The 21,665-nt window shown below is 34.2% G+C and overlaps 1 protein-coding gene across 4 annotated transcripts in view; it reads left to right on the top strand.

Annotated features, from left to right (window-relative positions):
- The window catches only part of VWDE (von Willebrand factor D and EGF domains), a 70,141-nt gene that overhangs the window by 41,206 nt on the left and 7,270 nt on the right, over positions 1-21,665 (top strand). For 3 of the 4 annotated variants that reach the window (XM_013979734.2, XM_013979733.2, XM_021102436.1), the window contains exons 17-26: positions 835-1,085; positions 2,789-3,008; positions 4,565-4,702; positions 7,578-7,718; positions 9,903-10,469; positions 11,830-11,925; positions 12,012-12,107; positions 13,180-13,275; positions 14,148-14,243; positions 15,490-15,585. In XM_013979734.2, coding sequence (XP_013835188.1) covers positions 835-1,085; positions 2,789-3,008; positions 4,565-4,702; positions 7,578-7,718; positions 9,903-10,469; positions 11,830-11,925; positions 12,012-12,107; positions 13,180-13,275; positions 14,148-14,243; positions 15,490-15,585 — 1,797 coding nt within the window. The remainder of the gene's footprint in view (positions 1-834; positions 1,086-2,788; positions 3,009-4,564; positions 4,703-7,577; positions 7,719-9,902; positions 10,470-11,829; positions 11,926-12,011; positions 12,108-13,179; positions 13,276-14,147; positions 14,244-15,489; positions 15,586-21,665) is intronic. The other variant, XM_013979735.2, reaches the window with a different exon arrangement.

Genomic DNA, 21,665 nt, shown 5'->3' with positions numbered 1-21,665 from the left:
ATCTGTTCCAAGGCCCTTGTACTGAGATGTGAGGAAATTAAAATCAGTAAATCGTATAAGGATACAGAGGGGCAGAATGGGAGCCAGAACTACAGTCTCTGGCATCAGTGCATTTTCAATGCAAGCAGAGTGTTTGTGCCCAGTGAAATAAAAAAGGCTGTTCTTTCTGTTAAGACAGTTGTCAAAGAAGAGGACATTTTTTTACTATCACAATATAAAAAAGATGTTTTAAATCACTTCATGAACATAAAGGGAACGCTCACGATCTAGTTACATTCCAGTGTAAGAGTTTGGACCCTAGAAGGACCTCTGAGGAGCCGAGGATTGGTATGACTAAACGGTTCCCAATTATTATAGCTGAGGAGGCAAGTACTGAGAGGAAAGTTCAGGGGAGTCAAATGAACAATCCAGTCACTGGCAATAAGGAAGAAACAGAGAAAAGGAGGCATAAGGAACAAAGTAAAGGTGAAAAGAATAGATGGCAAAGAAAAAAGAGTGAAAGAGCAAGTGAGATGGTTGACATAGAAGTAATTTCAGACAGAAGGAGGAGAGGAATCTAGCTTGGGCAATGTAAATGAGTTCACATGTTTTATGGTATAATCAAAGTGCTGTATACACTCTCATAGCAAAGACTGAAATCTTGCACCAGTCAGTTTTACATTTTCTAATAATGGAACTGAATTTATTTAGAATGTTTTTTAAAAATTGAAAGCAGGTAATAGACATTTTAGAAGAGTTCAAAATTTATTGAAATGTCTGTCTCAGTGGGAACTCTCTGTATCATTCTTTTCCTTTTCCATACAGATAAAAAAATAAATGTTTTCTCTATTTCAGAAAACCAACCTCCAGTGATTCAAATACCACAAGCTAAATTACAGACATTTTGGGGTGAGAACTTTGTGTACCAGTTCATGGCTTTTGACCCTGAAGGCTTTGACATCCATTTTACCTTGGATTCTGGTCCTGTAGGAGCAAATGTTTCCTCTGCAGGACTTCTTATGTGGAAAACAGAGTCACAGACTCCCCAGCAATTCATCTTACATGTCAATGATGACTGCAACGCTGAAACTACAGTCATGATTGAGGTAATACTTATAATTGCATAAATGCCACTCAGTTAATTAAGAAAATTAATAACTATTTTAAATTTAAAATGTTTTTATTATCTTTACATTTTTTAGTATTTATATTCTCAATATGTGAAGAAAAACTAAGTTACTAAATATTTTATGGAAAATATTTTATGAAAAACTAAGTTACTAAATATTTTATGGAAAATTAAACTACCAAATTTTAAAATAATTTTTGTAAGAATTTAAAACCCATGAGGATAGAGAATTAATTCATGTCCATCTCTATGAAAGATCTGTGATAAACCTGAGATGGGTCCTTTTAAGTGAAGGAATCTTAGATGTTGAATTAGAAATCAAGATTATAAATATAATCACTGAGCTGTACACTTGAAACTAACACAATATTGAATTCAACTATATTTCAATTTAAAAAGATTATCCAATCTCTTGAGATAGACCATGATGGAAGATAAGAAAAGCAATGTATATATATATTTTATATGTACATATATATAATATATGTGTGTGTGTATGTATATGTGTGTATACACACACACACACACACACATGGCTGGGTCGCTTTTCTGTACAGCAGAAACTGGCACAATATTGTAAATCAACCATACTTTAATAAAAATTAATTAAAAATAAAAATATTGTAATATAAGATTTGAAATAGCTAGTTGCAAACTATATTTTAATTTTTTGTACCCTATATTCACTTGAAACTTGGGGACACTTTTACATAGAAGTAATAATATTAAGCACAGCTGTGTACCTTGTCATATTAACCAGATAATTCAAGTGAGTGGCTACTCTCTAGATTTTGAGATAAGTCAGGTGATTCACTACTTTTCACTTTAAGGATATTTTCCCAAATGCTCCATTTGCATTATAGAAATTGATCATTTTGGGAGTTCCCGTGGTGGCGCAGTGGTTAACAAATCCGACTAGGAACCATAAGGTTGCGGGTTCAATCCCTGGCCTTGCTCAGTGGGTTAAGGATCCGGTGTTGCCATGAGCTGTGGTGTAGGTGGCAGACGTGGCTTGGATCCTGTGTTGCTGTGGCTCTGGCATTGGCCGGTGACTACAGCTCTGATTAGACCCCTAGTCTGGGAACCTCCATATGCCACAGGAGCGACCCTAGAAAAGGCAAAAAGACCAAAAAAAAAAAAAAAAAAAATTGATCATCTTGTAACATTTTAAAAATGTATCCCAAACACTTATATTTGGCTATGCTCTTGAGAGTGGGCATAATTGCCTTATTAAACTGGTTTTTTTGTTTTTGTTTTTTTGCTTTTTAGGGCCACACCCATGATATATGGAAGTTCCCAGGCTAGGGGTTGAATCAGAGTTGTAGCTGCCAGCCTACACTACAGCCACAGCAATGTGGGATCCAAGCCGCATCTGTGATCTACACCACAGCTCACAGCAATGCCAGATCCCAGGCCCACCAAGCAAGGCCAGGGATCAAACCCATGGCTTCATGGATGCTAGTCAGATTCATTTCCGCTGTACCACAACGGGAATTCCTAAACAATCTCTTCAAATACTACTTTACATTAAACATATATATTATAAACATGTATTGCAAAATGTGTGATCTGGTTCTACCTGCAATTAACATGCATGCATTTTATGACGCCTAACATACAGGCATAAACTGAGGATGATTTATGGCAAAATAAATCCTTTACTTCTTGTTTCTTTGGCAGGTGATTGTGAAGTCTTGTGATTGCTTGAATGGGGGATCATGTGTGTCTGATATTCAGTTTCCTCCCGGAAGTGGAGCATACTTGTGTGTCTGCTTGCCTGGTTTTCAAGGTGATCTTTGTGAAGAGGATGTCACTGAGTGCCAATTGAATCCCTGTGGCCTTGGCAGATGTATCAGTGGTTTTCAAAACTATTCTTGTGACTGTCCACCTGAACTCAAAGGTAAGTTTTGGTTCCTCTTGAATGAAATTAGGGTGTGAACAAATTATAAAGGAAAGCTTCTTGGCTTTCCACATAATCTATTCATTATTCAAGCAAATGTATTATCTTAAAGATTTTGATGCTCATTTTAAAATTCTACTAAAATTCATCACAAATACATTTGATATATCCATATCCCTTCTTTTTTATTTTTATTTTTTATTACTCAATTGAATTTATCACAGCTATAGTTGTATAATGATCATCACAGTCCAATTTCACAGGATTTCCATCCCACAACCCAAGCACATTCCCCTACCCCGCAAACTGTCTCCTCCGGAGACCATAATTTTTTGTCTGTGAGTCAGCATTTGTTCTGCAAAGAAGTTCAGATTGTCCTTTTTTCAGATTCCACATATCCCTTCTTTATTGTACACTGCTTACATATACTGTTACAGTTTCACTCAGTCTTACAGTTTGAATGGCAATACTCATGTCTATATTGCATTTTGCAGGTTCCTAAATATTTCTATCTATATTTGGTAGGTAGAAATATATTTAAATGTATTACTATTGATATATAATATAGAATAAATAAATTTGCCATGGGAACTATAAAAATTATAATTTAAGAGAAGTTTTATTAGTAATTTATTAGAGTTGAAATCAAGTGAAATGTTAGAATATTTTTAACTCATTATTTATCCTACAATGTCTGATTTCAGAAACCACAAATAAGTATATGACTGACAACTTTTAATTTCCCAAGACTTTTAAAACTTCATACCAATATTTTATTTAATTAAAATAGGTATAAATAGTAAATAAGTAAATATAGTTATTGAGCTGATATTTTCCTTGAAGGCATATATTTTAATATTATAATGGAACTAAGCAGACTATTTGGATGTCTTTATTTTCTTCAGCATTTTAAAGTAAAAATTTTATTATTTGAAGCTATTTTGCTACAACTACATTTGAAAGAATTCAAATGTGGATTGCTTCATGGGTTTTACTGTAATAGGGGTTATCATCATTAATGATTGTAAATATATCCATTTAAATAAGTTGTAAAACATTGTGAAGAGCAACACTTCATCTCAAAAAAGTTTATTGAAGAAAGACTGCCTTTCCTAGCACACTGTAAAATTTTTATGGATTTTCAGAGCCAATGCAATAATGGACTGAATAAGTTGTCCTTTAGGTAAGCAGGCAACCATTCTAATAACTTCTTTAAAAAATCATTGGGTTTTTTAAACAAAGTACAAATTACTGCCATAATATGGTAATTTTTGCCTTAAAACATTAATAGCCTTCATAAGTCTTATTTATAGGGAAAATCTTATATACTTGAAAGGACTTGCTTAATGCTAAATAGAATCTAATTAATGACCTTATGCTTAATTATATAACACATTTTTTAAATAGTACACTTTTCTCCTATTTTTATACGACAGTTTTGGGAGAGTTACCAGAACATACACAGAGAGTAAAAAAAAATTTAAATGAGCATTTGACTTGACATATAATGTTTTTCAAATTAAATAATTTGAACTCTCAATCTGTATTTTATTTAGGCAAAAACTGTCAGGAAGATGTTGATGAGTGTGAATCCAGACCTTGCTTTCCAGGAGCAGAGTGTCTCAATACCTTTGGTTCCTATCACTGTGGTTCATGTCCAAAAGGATTTTATGGTGATGGAAAAATATGTCATGGTAAAAGTCCCTATTTCCTACTATGAGATTTTTTGGGGGGGTGGGTTGCATTTAATTAATTCAAATCACCCCGTTCCATTCTCTCTTGTACTCATGCATTTCTTCAGGGTCATGAACCAAGCTAGATGCAGAGGATGCAGAAATATATAAGATATATCCTCTGACTAATAGGTTTGAATATAACAGCAGGAACTATAGCATGTAATCCCATAGTTTAATATGATGTTCTGTGTCTTTTGATAGACGTGCCTAGAGAGAACAGTAGGAATAGTACACAAGGAATCATGCCTGGAGGGATAATGAAAAATTTTATAAAGGAAGTATCACTACAGCTAAATCTGATGCTTCTGATCGAGAAAGACAAAGGCATTCTTAGGCAAAGGAATCACAATGAGCAAAGGTAGAGAGGCATGTAACATCACAGCACAGCTTGGGCACTGTGAATAATTCTATATGCTTGGAATGGAGAGGGTAAGGGGTGGGAGCTGCTACAAGAGTAGCAGGGGTACCCAATGGACAGATCACTGTCAAATGATGAGAAATATGATAGGGTTTACATCAGAGAAAGTCTGCTTAAGAACATTGTGGGGGATGGACCACTTTCAGGTAAGGACTTGTGCAAGTGTGAAGGTGGGAAGAAGGGTTAAGACAGTATGACAAACATAGAAAAGACATAAAAATATTCTGACTTAAGATGAGGAGATATTGGATGAAAGAGACACCAAAGAAGCAAGCTGAGTCTGTTTTTTCACATTCACAGATATAGAAAACAAACATGTGGTTAACAAAGAGGAGAGAGAAGTGGGAGACATATTAGAAGTATGAGATTAAAAAGTTTTAAATACTATATATAAAACATACAAGCAACGAGGATATATGTATAACACAAGGAATCATATCCATTTTCTTATAATAACCTATAATGGAAGATAATCTGCAAAAATACTGAATCACTATGCTAGATATCTGAAAGTAACACAATATTGTAAATCAAGTACACTTTAGAAAAAAGGAGCAAGTTGATAGTCCTTGGTCAGTGACTGGGATTAGAACAGCAAGGGAGAGAGTCACTACATTTTAAGTGCTTGGTTTAGGCAAACCGAGTGGGTAGAATAGACATTCACATTGCCATGGACTGAATTATGTACTTCCAAAATTCACGCATTGATTCTCAAACCCACTCTATGGCTGTATTTGGAGTAAGGAAGTATTAAGGGTAAATGAGGTCAAAATGGAGAAGCCTTAATCCAATAAGTTTAGTGTCCTTCTAAGAGAAGCCACCAGAGAACTTACTCTCTCTTTCTCTGCCATGTGAGGACACAGGGAAAATGCAGCTGACTGCGACCTGGGCAGAAAGATCTCTCATCAGGAACCAAATGGGCCTGCACCTTGATCTTGGACTCCCTCCTTTCTAAAATAGTTAGAAAATAATTTCCTATTGTTTAAACCACCCACTCTATGATGTTTTAGTATGGCAGCTAAAGCTAAGACACACATGAACTATAAGGAAGAAGATATAGTTTCAGAGAGAAAAGATAATGAAGTCAGTTTGGACACATAGAGACTGAGGTGACAAAGTAATATTTAAGTGGAGCTCAGGAGGCAGGTTTGCGTTAAGGATATAATTCTTAGGATCATCGGTCACAGAGGAAACTTCCCAGTGATAACACTTAGAATTAGAGAAAAGAAGACCAAAAAAATGGTGAACATCAACATTTTAAAACTTAAAAGAGAAGAGTAAATTATTGAAGTCAGTGCCAAAGAACTGTGTCTTTGGTATTATTCAGAAAACAAGACCTATTTTGATGAAAAAATATATTAATAGCATAATACCACCTTGTGCTTAAAATTGGGTTGGGCCTGTCTAGCACTGGAGATGACAGGTTTGTAGAACACAGTGTAGGATGGTGAGGGGAATTCCCTGCTAGTTCAGCCACTGACATCTCCCCCTCAATATTCAGCCCCAAACAGTCCAATCTTCCACTCTGTGAACTAAAGATACCTAACATCTATCTTTTCCAAATAGTGGCCCATTCTCTCAATAGGACCTTTATCAAGTGGAGTTTAAGAAGAAAGCTCATCGAACCATTACACAGGAGTGACTAATAAGACTACTTTATCAGAGGCATTTGTGCATTTTAGGAAGTTACTTGTTAATACAAAATATTTTTTTTATCGTTGGGTGTTTACTTAGTTTTATGACAATCACCAAGTCAATGACTATAAAAGCAAATATAGTGCATTTCTTTTTCGTGGAGTTGCTAACTAGTAGAGAAAAGTGACAGCCAAGTGTGAGGACAGGATTCTGTGGAAGAACTAAGATGCATGGCTTTGATTTAGTGGGTAAGTGGGACTACAGGAACATCTATTAGCTAGCTTGGGCTGCCATCATAGAATACCATAGACCTGGTTACTTAAACAGCAGAATTTTTTTTTTTCTCATAGTTCTAGAGCCTGGAAGGTCAAGATCAAGCTGCCAGCAGAGAGTAGGGTTTGTTTCTGGCTTCTCTCCTTGATTTGCAGATTCCAGCCTTCTCACTGAACTCTTACATGTACACTCTTCTTGTATCTCCTCCTCTTATAAGGACATCAGTCCTATAGGAAGAGTGCCCCACTCTTATGACTTCATTTAACCTTAATTACCTCCTTAAAAGCATCTCCAAACACAGCCACAGTTAGGGTTAGGGCTTCAACATATGTATCTTGAGGAACACAATTCAGTTCATAACAAAAGCATTTGCTGACATTTAAGATAGTTCTCCGATCTAATTTTCAAGTTCAATCCAGATGGCTCTTTTATTGTATGTTCTTATTCACAGTGCTTTGGTTTTATAACAGTTTAACTCTGATTAGTTTTTCATGTGTGCATTTACAGTTGAAACACAGTTTTTAAATGAACTTACTACACATACTGTGGTTCTCACAAGTTCTGACAAAAGTGTAACTAAGGAAGAGGATGGTAAAAATGCCGATCAGAGAGAGAGGCATCTTAAACCAACAAATGGAAATACTTCTGGTAAGTAATGGTCTTATTAAAAATCTAATGACAAGTAGTACCTTCTCAGTAATTTTTATTTTCAAAAAGATCACCAAGGATCACGTAGTGCAGTTCATAGATTCCTCTTTTCCTTGCTAAGCTGTTGAATCTTCTGGCTTATATTCTGGAAAAATGATTCATGTTGTGTAATAAACAAATTATATCATTATTTAAGGTGATTTCAGAGGAGCTTAAAGTTGGAAGTGACCATTTCAAACTTATACTCTATAAATCCCTAGCTGTCCATCTCAAAACCTAACAGAATGAGAAGTTTATTTCATAAAGCCTTTACTGCTTTGCAGTGCTCTTTTTTTATTATAATGCTCTATGATCTTCATAATAATCTTTAACACATGTCTCATTAGCATTCCCTATGCCTCTGAGTTCTGTAACATTAGCCGTCTATCTTGTAGGATATCACTGTATTTGTTCATTTTGCAAAGTGTTGTTGATAGGAAAGCTGTCTTGTTTTTAATGTTACTTGTTTTAATCCAGTTGCCTTACTAAACTTATTTACACTGTTTTTTATAGTTGATTCTCTTCTGGATTTTATAGGTAAATCATAATTTTTTTTTGCAAATAGTGAGTTTGCCTCTTTTATTTACTTTCTTACAGTAACTAAGGTTTGATCTATGTTTATGATGTGCCAACAGAAGGCATATATTTGATCCTCATAGTGGCTATCTTTGGTAACTATTCTTATTACCATTTTATACACAAGTAAATAGAGGCATCTATGAGTTAGTTAAGTAATCTGTTCATATTTACAGTTTATAAATTACAAAGGCAAGACTTGAACCTGAGCAATCTAATGGCCATGTCCCAGCTCTCAAACTTAGGCTCTTATTGAAGTGGCTGGGACCTTCATTTCAAAGTGGCTAGGGATGGAATAGCTTTGTTTCTTATTTGTTTAAATGGAATTCTTCTCATGTCACCATTGAGTACAACATTACTCTGGGTTTCCGATAGAACTTTCATTTTATTGGTTGCTTTCTCAAAATTCTCTTTAGCTTTAAATCAGGAGTGGATTTTAAATTTTATCAAATACTTTTTCAACATCATTTATTACTTGCTATAATTTCCATTAATGTTTCCTTAGATTAACTTTTGCAGAATGTTCTTAACAAAAATTGTTTTATCAAATTACTTTTAACATTATTTTATATTATTTTCTTCATTAATTTCTTAATGTAATTGTTAGTTGAGATACAAGTCTGTTTCATCCTATGTAATTTATACACTGTTGCATTTGATTTAACTGAAAGGCTAATATTTCATTTAAAATGTTTATGTATTTTTATAAATAATATTGACTATAAGATTATGCCACTCTGATAAAACATTTTAAAATATTTCATCTCTTTGTGTGTGTTACAACAGTTTTATAAAATATTCTTTCCTTGAATATTTGGTAAATTTTTTTCCATTAGACTGACTGTCCTGGCATAATTTTAGAAGGGGATATTAGATTATTTTTCTATTTCTTTCATAGTACTTTTTATTTCATATAGTCTATCTCTTCTTCAACTTAATCATTTGTATTCTGCAAAAAAGCATTTATCTCATTGATACTTCAAAGTCTTAGTTTAAAATTATGTGTAGTATTCTGGTATAATTTAAAATTCTTTTCATATATGTAGCTTTTTCTATTTTCTCATCTTCAAAGTTGTTTAGTTATATTCTTCAACTTCTTTTTTTCTGGATACAACTTGCCAAAGGCTATTTGTTTTTTTTCAATAATTGTTGAGATTTGATTTTCTGTTAATAATCTGTTCATAAATTTTCTTTGACGTTTTGTTTATTTGTAAGAATACTTTATATATTCTGGCCATTGACCCTTTACTTAATGTGTATTTGAAATTATCTTTCTTATCTCTGTAGCTTGCCTTATCTATGTTGTCTTTTTAAGCAGAAATATTAAAATTTTATATAGTAAAAAATTAAATAATGCTTAATATTCTGTATTATTTTAGGTATCCAAATAAATTATAAATTTCAAGAATGCAGGAACTGTGTGATGACTTCTTATTACTGCTCTTAGTATAGTGTTATACATGTAATAGACATTAAATGAAGGAATGGATTACTTAATTTTAAATACTGTGGGTAGAGCAGAACATAAACAAAATTATCAACTAACATTTTTTTCTCTTTGTTGTTTAGATACAAATTGGCAGCAACCATCAACAGAACATTCACCAATTGGTACAAGCTTTATCCACAGCCCTGCAACTATCAAAAAGTTCTTGGATACAACCAACAACATCTCATACTTACTAAAATCAGTTGCCCCTCGAATGAATCATTCAAAAAAGCCTATTTCCCATCAGATATCAGGTTTTGAACATATGGTTCATACCCTCAGTACAAAGCTCAGTCTGGAGGAGTTGGAAGTTCCTACAAACAACCATAGTTCTTTAAGCATTAACCCAAACAGTTCCCATGATGATGTAAAGGATATTATCCAGGGTACCATCCAAACAGAGGCAAGTGGGTATAATTCTCAAACTAACAGGTCTGCCCAAAGTTACACACAGTATAAGGATGGGTTTGTGTCATCACTTACTAGAGCCATCACTAATTTGCCAGAAATGCCTGGATTGACCAAAGTATCAACTTGTGCCGAATCCCCCTGCTTTTTTGGTGTTTCCTGTGTGCCAACCACAGATGGTCGTTTCCAGTGTGGACGCTGCCCCTTTGGATATTATGGAGATGGTGTCAATTGCAGAGGTAGTGTGAAGACTCTTCAAAAGATACAAAGAAAACTATTTAGTCCACATTTAAGCAATTAAGCAGTTGTGATCTAGTTATTAATTTTCATTCACTCCATTTAGTTCACTAATTTCTATTCATTTATTGTTTGTGTATATTCACTTCATATTTCAAAAAATTAGTATGTAAGTTTCTGAAATTTTTTAATATTAATATTAAATAATATAACTATATAATACATTATTAATATGTTTATTGAGTACCTACTATGTTCTAGGGTTTGTGGAAATATTCTATATCAATTATGTCATACAATCCATAGAGACCCCATATATCAGTTGCTATTTTTCCCATTATACAGAAAAGAAAGCAGAGCCTTAGAGGGCTAACTAACTTTCCTGGCATTAAGCAGCCAGAAAAAAAAGTAAGGATGTGAATAACATGGTGGCCAGGGTTCTTTTCAGCTCACAGTGGGCATTTAGCACTTTAAATTATTAATTCTGGCAATATTCCTTATTAGATTTCTCTGTAATTCCTTTAGTTCTTGAGAATAAAACAAGTTGGGCATCACTTAAATTTTGAAAGTGTTTCCTTTTTTTTTTACAATCATCAGCATTGTTTTCTCTGATGCATAGTAAACTTCTAGCTTTGACAACATAGAAGCTACTTTTTGTTGTTGATATTGTTTTGTTGTTAGTGTTTTGTTTTGTTTGAATTTTGATTTGTTTGAGACCAACTTAAGCAACAGAGCTGATGGTGGGTATGTTCATTTGTTCGCAGTTATCTAGAAGAATCTTATTTTTATCTCTTTTCTGTAGGAATAGTGATAACTTTCAATAGTTACATGTTTGTAAAATAAAACCCCTTATTATTAGCAAATAAAGCAAAATAACCTCACAAATTTCAGTTACCCCAGAAAGTGTTAAATGCCCTATAGCTAGAATATATCAGATTGTTAGAAGTTTAAGGAATACAAACCTATAAGCTAATGATATGTTCCTGGCATCTTACTCCTTGACATTCTGATTATCCCTGCCATTCACCAACATTTACCTAATTAGAATCTGAAATTGTATTGCTCTTTGAAAGACTGTAATTCCATTTATGATTAGCAGCCACCTCCAACATCATGTTTTGCTATGGGAACCACATATGGTATGTTTTTCTTACCCTATTCATCATTTATCTCAGTAATTCTAGTAGTAAAACAAATAAAAGAGGAAAAATAATTTTATAGATGTATGCAGTGGTTATTGCTTAATAGTAGTGTCCAAATTTTCAAATTTCAGAGAATTTTATTTGTGTTATAATTAAGTCCATGAGCAATGTGCATATACTGTTGTCTATAATTTGGCCTTTTTCCCTTGATTTTTTGCAGCTATTTGTAGACATCCATGTGGAAAAAACAGGGAGTGTGTTGCTCCAAACATATGCAAATGTAAACCTGGCTATTCTGGTTCTAATTGCCAAATTGGTAGGTATAGCATTCATTAATTTGCATAATCAATCATAATTTAATGATAATTGATATTTCTAAACCATGAGCTTTATTTCATACAGCTGTATGTCATCCTGATTGCAAAAACCATGGAAAATGTATTAAGCCTAACATTTGTGAATGCCCCCCAGGGCATGGTGGAGCAACCTGTGATGAAGGTGATACTTCAAATTAAAAATTAAATAATAAAACCAAAATAAAGCAATATTTTCTTTAAAAACTTAAAAAGATAATCCAGTTTTATTGTGTAAATATTAATAGATACTCATTAATGCTGGTGAGGGAGTTCAAGTTTGTTAATGATTATTAAAAATAATTTATTTGAAAATTTGAAAAGCTTGAATTTACAAAATCAGAGAGCTAAAGTGCAATAGTTTATTTGTTCTTGGTAAAAGTATCTTTAAAATTTTTTTTTGTGTGTGTGATTTAGCTATATGGTACCATATTCCTACAAATATTTTAGCTTCAAAGGACATCTGCTTGTCGAATAACTTGTCAAGCATAGTTCCAAGGAACTATGAAATACCAAATAATTAGAGAAGATATCAGGTAGTAAGAAGAAACCTAAAAAAAAAGATTTCTTCTTAAATTTTATTGGAGTATAGTTTATTTACAATGTTTTGCTTTAAAAAAATTCTAAAACATGTCTATAGCCATATAATTTTATTGTCTTGGTTGAAATATTAAGTGGAGAGTTTAGGAAATGGCATGCCTTAAATGGATAATATTTCAAAGAAATAAATTTGTTATTTTTAAGTAATATTTTAAAGAATATATTTTAGTAGATTGTGGGCATATATATTTTAATAGATTATACCACATATAATTATTAACAGAGAGCCATTAAATGTCTTCATAACAAGGCAAGGTACAAATTAACAAGTTATAGTAAATACAGAGTGAATTAACAGAAACATTCAATATTAGTAGCATAGGAAATGTAGAAGTATTATATTTACAGCGCAAGCATGCATATATTCAAGTCTCATTCTTCAGAAGAAACCTAAGATCAAATATTTCCATCAAGTTAACTAAAAGTTTTACAAATCAAAACATGCTGTTTCCAGAGTGTGAATTCATACTCAATGCCACAGAACTAAATTTCATACTAAACTAGAACTGTTTGCTACAAATTTCTCTTACAAGAAGGTGTTGTTGGGGCTGTGCTTCAAAAGCATATACTGACTTTTTCTTAATTAAAAGCTGACTTGACATAATCTGTGTCTGCAGAGTACTGTAGACCACCTTGTCAACATGGTGGCACCTGCTTGGCTGGAAATCTCTGCACTTGTCCTTATGGCTTTGTAGGACCAAGGTGTGAAACAAGTAAGCAAAGCACCCTTGCAGTCTAACATAATAAAACTGCTCCTTTGAGCAGCTGATTTCTTTAATGCTGAGACAAACCCAAACCCTAAGTGAAAAATATACCTTCCTGGAGTTCCCATTGCGGTTCAAGGGAAATGAACCCTACTAGTATCCATGAGGATACAGGTTTGATCCCTGGCCTCCTCAGTGAGTTAAGGATCAGGAACTGCTGTGGGCTGTGGTTTAGATCACAGCTGCAGCTTGGATCCCATGTCGCTATGGCTGTGGCACAGGATGGCAGCTGTAGCTCCGATTCGACCCCATCCTGGGAACTTTCATATGCTGCACCTGTGGCACTAAATATATACATATATGTGTGTATATATATATATATATATGCGTACATACACACACATATACCTTCCTGGCTTATTATGACAATTACCATTCTGCATACCACTAGTAGCACTGAATACCAGTACTAAGATTAAGAAGCTTGTTCTTAGAAGCAACTCTTTTCTTGATGCTATCCATGACCATTCCTTTGAGACAACAAGAATTCTAATTATTTGACTTGTATGTAAATTTATCTCATTTAATTTATGTCTATGATTACTTTTAAGTAACTAATAATTTTCCCAAATAGGCAACTCTTGTTTACCATTCAGCTCAATGGTTTTCTGCTTTTCCCATCTCTATTCACAACAGCGACAACAAAAATACTGGATGTGAAAACTGGAAACCATTTAAAGCCACAAGATAAATTGTTTTTATCTTTCTGCTATTATTCATTTGAGAATGTTATTGGCAGTTATGAGCAATTATATAATAGCCAATAATATGACCAATTCCAAGCCTAAAGTACCTCTTTTATTTTTATCCTATGACCTTAGTGGTTTGTAACAGGCACTGCGAAAATGGAGGCGAATGTCTTACACCAGATGTTTGCCAGTGCAAGCCTGGCTGGTACGGACCCACCTGTAGCACAGGTAAAATTAGATTTTCAATAAATATATTAGTTAAAAGAAATTTAAAATGGACCAATGTCTTAAAGACTTGCACCCCAAAACATAATACAAATCTGACAAGATTGGTATAAAGTTTATTTCAGACAGATTTTTGAAACCATATCTCTCGTCTTCATTCTCTTTGTTCTTATATTAGACCATAGAATGTTTTCCAGCCTTACTATTATCCAACCCAGCTAATATTTTCTTTTTTAGGACTTTATTTTTCCCTCATATATGTGCCTTGTGGTGGAGAGAAAAATATCTGTATTGCATATACAGGAGTCTTTCAAGTTTTTTTTTTTTTAATCACAACATAGACATTCTATTTAATTCAGCATTTAAGCAAGTCCAAGTTAAGTAGACATCATAAGGTTATTCTTGTATTTCTCATAGTATCAGGCTTACTTCTTTGGCAGTGTTATTTGCAGTTAATCTGTGTTTAATTTAATCCATTGTGATCAAATGACTTCTCTCAACAGAAATTTAATTCAGAGTTTATAGCATGACAACTATGTGTGAAGCACGATGCAAGGGGAAACAAAGATCAATTTGATTTTTGCCCAGTTTCAAGCAGCATATCATTAGTGAGGGAAATACAGGATACAATTATAAAAAGACTATGATACAAGATGAGCTGTAAGTAATGTAATGTGTACACAGTTCTTTGCAAGCAAAGAAAATAAAATTAATTCTGGCAAGTGCAGTTAGGAAGAAAATTGTATAGACTTTGGAGAACTGGTAAAATCTGGGTTGAAAAAATGGAACTTGGGGGTGACTTTCAAAATGGAACAAAGGTAAAGAAGGCAAAACAAAGAATGCTTTTGAGTGTGCTAGGATTGAGTGCAGTGTTCCTATTTGACTTGGGAAGGAAACTTAGAGGTACATATGTATTTGAGCAGATTGCAGACTCTCCTGTGTGTGCTGTTGAATTGTCTTATCCTAACTTATGGTCATGTTTCCAGCTTACCCAGGGCATTCTGAATTCTAATCATAGCCTCTACATTCTTAGCTTGGTAATATTTGTAAACTTAATGAACAGTCTTTCAAAGCTATTATCCAGTGATTTCACTCTTATGTTTGGAAAAGTCTAATTAATTATAGGTTATGGGTTTTACACGCAGTAAAAATAAAATATTTCATTATGAACCATTTTGTACTTCAGTGCAGCTTTCATTTTTTAAATAATAAAACTGTTATGGTCTTTCTCCCTCCTGCTGTTCATTAGCTTTGTGTGACCCTGTTTGCCTTAATGGTGGTTCCTGTAATAAGCCAAACACTTGCCTCTGTCCTGATGGATTCTTTGGTGCACAGTGTCAGAATGGTAATTATACTTTCTTTATAAATAAAAAAAAAAAGCAAAGGGAAAGCTAGACATAAACAGAGGTCTGAGTAAACACGAGACAAGTTTCAAAGGAGAAGATGCTATTTACTGTTTTTCTCTATTTCTTATGCTGTTGCAGTTTTGGTCACAAAATGACCAGTTCATAGAAATATATGAGTTATTGTGTAAAATATTTATTTCTTCACATATCTTAGGCTCACAACTTTGGTACATTGGTAGTACCAAGTGTGAGACACAAAGCAAAAGCAAATTTCTCTTGCAATCTTTCATGTGAAATGATGTCAGTTTTGTTGCCTTCTCCAAAAACTGTTTGGTTTACAGTCCATCTAATGCCCACTATTATTATCTCTCTTGATTTAGTATCATTAAGCACTTATGAAGAGCCAGCTGTATACAGCATAATGCAACGTGATATGGGGACATAATGACGTATCATTTTCCCCTTTCATGGCATGTTATTTTAACACTTTACTTCATAGACTTAATGCTATTGGTTATTTTCAGAATAATGGGCATGACCTGAAGCTGAACGCATAGGCATGAAATAATTTCAGTAAACAAAATTTAAAATGTATTTTCTGCATGTTCATATTTTTTAGTAAACATAGAGGAGGTTTGTAATATAAAAAGTGTCAGACTATGTCATAATTTAACTCCTAAAATACATGCTTTCTTTGTTGTGTTACACTTTGATTTACAAAACTATTTTCTAACTTAGAGGTTGGTCAGAATTTTGAGACAGATATTGAGGTGAAGAACCCATCACTCTAACACTAGATATGTAATTATATGAAATGAATTTTTCTAATTCAGATTTCTGTTTAGAAATTAGTTTGCAAAAATTGAAAGTAGAGACTAATTAAGGCAAATCTTGAAAACTAGGAGACTGACTAAATGCATTTTTAAGGGTTTTGGGTAGGGTTTTGAGTAGAGAATGTAGAAGAAATAAGTTTATGTCTCTTATGCGATTTGCAGTAGATGTAAGATACAGTAAGAAACATTCTTTTCTAGGAGTTCCCCTCTTGCCTCAATGGTTAACGAATCCATGAGGATGCGGCTTCGATCCCTGGCCTTACTCAGTGTGTTAACAATTCAACATTGCTGGGAGCTGTGGTGTAGGTCACAGATGCAGCTCAGATCCCATGTTGCTGTGGTTGTGGCATAGGCCGGCAGCTGCAGCTCTGATTTGACCCCTAGCCCAGGAACTTCCATATGCTGTGGATGTGGCCCTAAAAAGGAAAGAAAGAAAAGAAGAGTTCCCTTCTAAAATGTATATGCCAGTTATATAAATGGGTAAAGGAAGGACTATCTAAATTACTACATTTAACTAAAAATTATTTTTTGAACATAGGTCATGTTATAGTTTTTAGAGTTAGCAGTCTCTATAATTTGCTAGCTGGTATAGATGTTGGAAATTTACTTGTAATCCCTAGGCCTCAGACTTCTTTACCTGAAAGTCTGAACAAGCCAGTTGCTGTGAAGTACAAATGAGACATATAGTGGACCACCTGCAAAGAGAGTCAGCACATGGCCAGCTGCCATTAAGTAATAGTGTTATTATCATAAGATGTGATACAGTGCAGAAGAAATAAAGACATGATTGTTATTTTTATTAGATAACATAACTTTGTGAGCCCAAATATTGGAAAGGGAAGATATACACATTAAAAGCCATTGAATAAAATTAGGCAGAACATGATTAAAAGTAAGTTTGAGGAGCACATGCTGTGTGTTCTACAGGATTTCAAAAGAGGAAGATAGACTTGAGCTGGAAGCGTCATGAAAGAGTTCAACTACTCTTTAAGCAAAACCTAAAATGTGTGGCTGAAGAGATGACTAAATACATCTTCTAATTTCCTCCACCTCTTAAATGCCATGAGCCCATTCCATACAGAAGGTGAGGCCAGATGACTTGGCTCATTTTGGAGTTCGATAGAAGATCCATCTGAGGCCTGTAGAATCTCATACATACACACGTGAAAGTGGGGCTTCTCCTGAACCTCATTTTCCCAAAATGGGATTAGAGGTGGGCAGGACCAAGCCAAAGTTTTAGGTAATTTCTCTATATTATTTTAATTATATATACTTTTTTGTATAAATGTAGTATTTATCTCTACATTGAATTTTGTAGAGTAGGTAAGTGTTGATTTTAACAAGACTTCCCATTATAAAAAGCTGTTTTATTATTTTTAAGTTTTAAATTTCTGGAGTTCACATCATGGAACAGCAGAAACAAATATGACTAAGAACCATGAGGTTACAGGTTCCATCCCTGGCCTTGCTCAGTGGGTTAAGGATCCAGAATTGCTAGGAGCTGTGGCATAGGTTACAGACGTGGCTCGGATCTGGCATTGCTATAGCTGTGGCATAGGCCAGCGGCTACAGATCCAATTGGATCCCAAACCTGAGAACCTCCATATGCTGTGGGTGTGGCCCTAGAAAGACCAAAAAAAAGACAAAAAAAAAAAAAGTTTTAAATTTCTAACCACAGGTCTTTCCCATAGTTTTTTCTTCTTTTATGACTTTTTAGGGCCACACCTGCAGCATATGAAAGGCTAGCAATTGAATCAGAGCTGCAGCTGCCAGCCTATGCTACAGACACAGCAATGCCAAATCTGAGCTGCATCTTTGACCAATGCCTTGGCTTGCAGCAATAATGCTCAATCCTTATCCAACTGAGTGAGGCCAGGGATCAAAGCTGCATCCTAATGGATACTAGTCAGTTCTAAAACACTAAGCTACAGTGAGAACTCCTCTCATAGTTTTTTTTTGTAATAGAAAGGATACATTTTCCCCAATAAATAGAAATAACCTTAAATTGTATAAAGAATAGCATGCAGAAAATGTTAGAGCATTTTTTTCACAGTAAAAAGTACCAATAAAAAATGCCTGGGAGGGAAGTTCCCATGTGGCACAGTGGGTTAAGAATTCAGTGTTACCACAGTTGTGGTGCAGGTTGCAACTGTAGCACGTGTTCAATCATCCCTGGCCTGGGAATTTTCACATCTCATGCATGCAGCCAACAACAACAACAAAAAAAGCCAGAGAAAGTAAACTCAAGTATTAACAAAAAATCTCAGTCTAAAAGTACATCAAACAGAGATGAAAAACAAATAAAAGTAATCCAAATTGGAAAGGAAGAAGTAAAACTATCACTGTTGGCAGATGATATGATACTATACATAGAAAATCCTAAAGATGCTATCAGAAAACTGCTAGAGCTCATTAATGAATTTGGGAAAGTTGCAGGATACAAAATAATATACAGAAATCTACTGCATTCCTATATACTAACAATGAAAGATCAGAAAGAGAAATTAGGGGAAAAATCCCATTTACCATCTCATCAAAAAGAATACCTAGAAATAAACCTACCTGAAGAGACATAAGACCTGTACTCTGAAAACTATAAGACACTAATGAAAGAAATCAAAGATGACACAGACAGATGAAAAGAATATAGTTCTTGGAGTTCCTGTCGTGGTGCAGTGGTTAACGAATCCGACTAGGAACCACGAGGTTGTGGGTTCGATCCCTGGCCTTGTTCAGTGGGTTAAGGATCCGGCATTGCCATGAGCTATGGTGTAGGTTGCAGACACGGCTCAGATCCCGCATTGCTGTGGCTCTGGCGTAGGCCAGTGGCTACAGCTCCGATTCAACCCCTAGCCTGGGGACCTCCATATGCCGCAGGAAGTGGTCCTAGAAAAGGCAAAAAGACAAAAAAGAAAAGAAAAAGAAAAGAAAAGAATACAGTTCTCTTGGATTGGAAGAATCAATATTGTCAAAATGACTGTACTACACTACCCAAGCAATCTACAGATTTAATGCAACCCCTATCAAATTACCAATGTCACTTTGCACAGAATAGACCCATTTAAAAAAATTTATATGGAAATACAAAATATCCTGAATCTGAGAAAGAAAATGGAGCTGGAAGAATCAGGCTCCTTGACTTCAGACTATACTGCAAAGCTACATTCATCAAAACAGTATGCTACTTGGCACAAAAAAAGTAATACAGACCAATAGAACAGATTTGAAAGTCCAGAAATAAACCCAAGCACCTGTGCTTGATTAATCTATGACAAAGGAGGCAAAAATACACAATTAACAAAAGAAAATCTCTTCAATAAGTGGTGTTGGGAAAACTGGACAGCTACATATCAAAGAATAAAATTAGAACATTCTTAATACCATATACAGAATTAAACTCAAAATGGATTAAAGACCAAATGTAAGACCAGACACTATAAAACTCTTAGAAGAAAACACAGATGAAACACTGATATAAACTGCAACAATATCTTCTCAGATCCACCTCTTAGAGTAATGAAAATAAAAACAATAAACAAATGGGACCTAATTAAACTTAAAAGGTTTTTCACAGAAAAGGAAACCATAAACAAAAAGACAAACCATAGAATCAGAGAAAATATTTGCAAATGAAGCAAATGATAAGGGTTTAATCTCCAAAATATGCATCACCTCCTGCAGTTCAGTATCAAGAAGACAAACAACCTAAGCAAAAAATGGGCAGAAGATCTAAATAGACATTTCTCCAAAGAAGACATATAGATGGCCAAAAAACACATGAAAGGATGATTAACATCACTAATTATTAGAGAAATGTAATTAAAACTGCTATGAGGCATCACCTCACACAGGCCAGAATGGCCATCATCAAAAAGTCTACAAACAATAAACTCTAGAGAAGTTTTAGAGAAACTGTTGGTGGGAATGTAAATTGGTACAACCACTATGGACAACAGCATGGAGGTTCCTCAGAAAACTAAATATACAACTACTATATGATCCAGCAATCCCACTCCTGAGCATATATCCAAACAAAACTGTAATTCAAAACATGCACCCATATGTTCATAGCAGCACTATTCACAATAGCCAAGCCATGGAAACAATCAAAATTTCCATCAACACATGAATGGATTAAGAAAATGTGGTACATATATTCAAAGGAATACTATTCAAACATGAATGAAATAATGCCATTTGCAGCAACATGGATGTACCTAGAAACTATTACACTAAGTGAAGTTAGTCAGACAGTGAAAGACAAACATCATATACTATCACTTATATGTGAAATCTAAAAAAGGATAAAAATGAACTTATTTGCAGAACAGAAATAGACTCACAGACTTTGAAAAACTTGTGGTTACCAAAGGGGACAGGTGGGGGTGTGTGGGAGGGATGGACTGGGGCTTTCATATTGGCATATGCACACTGAGGTCTATGGAATGATTGGCCAATGGGGACATGCTATATAGCACAGAGGACTCTGCCCAATATTCTGCGATAATCTATGTGGGAAAATAATCTGAAAGAGAATGGATATGTGTATGATTGGGTCACTTTGTTGTACAGCAGAAATTATCACAACCTTGTAAATCAACTATACTTCAATAAAAGTTAATAAATAAATAAAATAGTGAAATTATCCATTTGCTAAAACCATTCAGTTATACTGTTTTTATACATAAAGTGCTACATTATTTTCACTTACAAATCTATTTGAAATCAGTTGAATTTTTCTTACAGTGCTTAGAAATTTAAAAAGCAGCTTATTAAAAATGGAACTAATCCAAATGGGAAATCTGCCTACAAAGGCCGTTATTACCAAAATCAGTTCATCTGACATTCACTTTTAAAACACAAACTAAAATTCACTTATTTATCCCTTAAGGAAAATTAAATTTTAAAATTTCTAGGCAGGTTTGCCTATGTATCATTATTTTTTAAACAAGTGCATTTAATTATTATATCAGGAAAAAACATGAAGCATTAAAAATCCTCTCATAACAGATGATAAAGATTAACTTCTGAACTCCATGGAACAGAATCATATTCATAGAAGATACTATTACAGTGTATTCAAGATTATCCAATAAATATTCCTAAAAAAGCCAAGGATTTGTTGTTAAAAAGATTTTTTTTTGGGGGGGGGGCTTCCTGTTGTGGCTCAGCAGGTTACTAACCTGACTAGTACCCATAAGGATACAGGATTTCTGGCGTCACTCAGTGGGTTAAGGATCCAGTTT

Source organism: Sus scrofa, chromosome 9 (genome assembly GCF_000003025.6).
Source record: "Sus scrofa isolate TJ Tabasco breed Duroc chromosome 9, Sscrofa11.1, whole genome shotgun sequence".
Classification (NCBI taxonomy): Eukaryota; Metazoa; Chordata; class Mammalia; order Artiodactyla; family Suidae; genus Sus; species Sus scrofa.
Note: the sequence above shows the minus strand (reverse complement) of the source record. Positions and strands in the feature narration are given on the sequence as shown.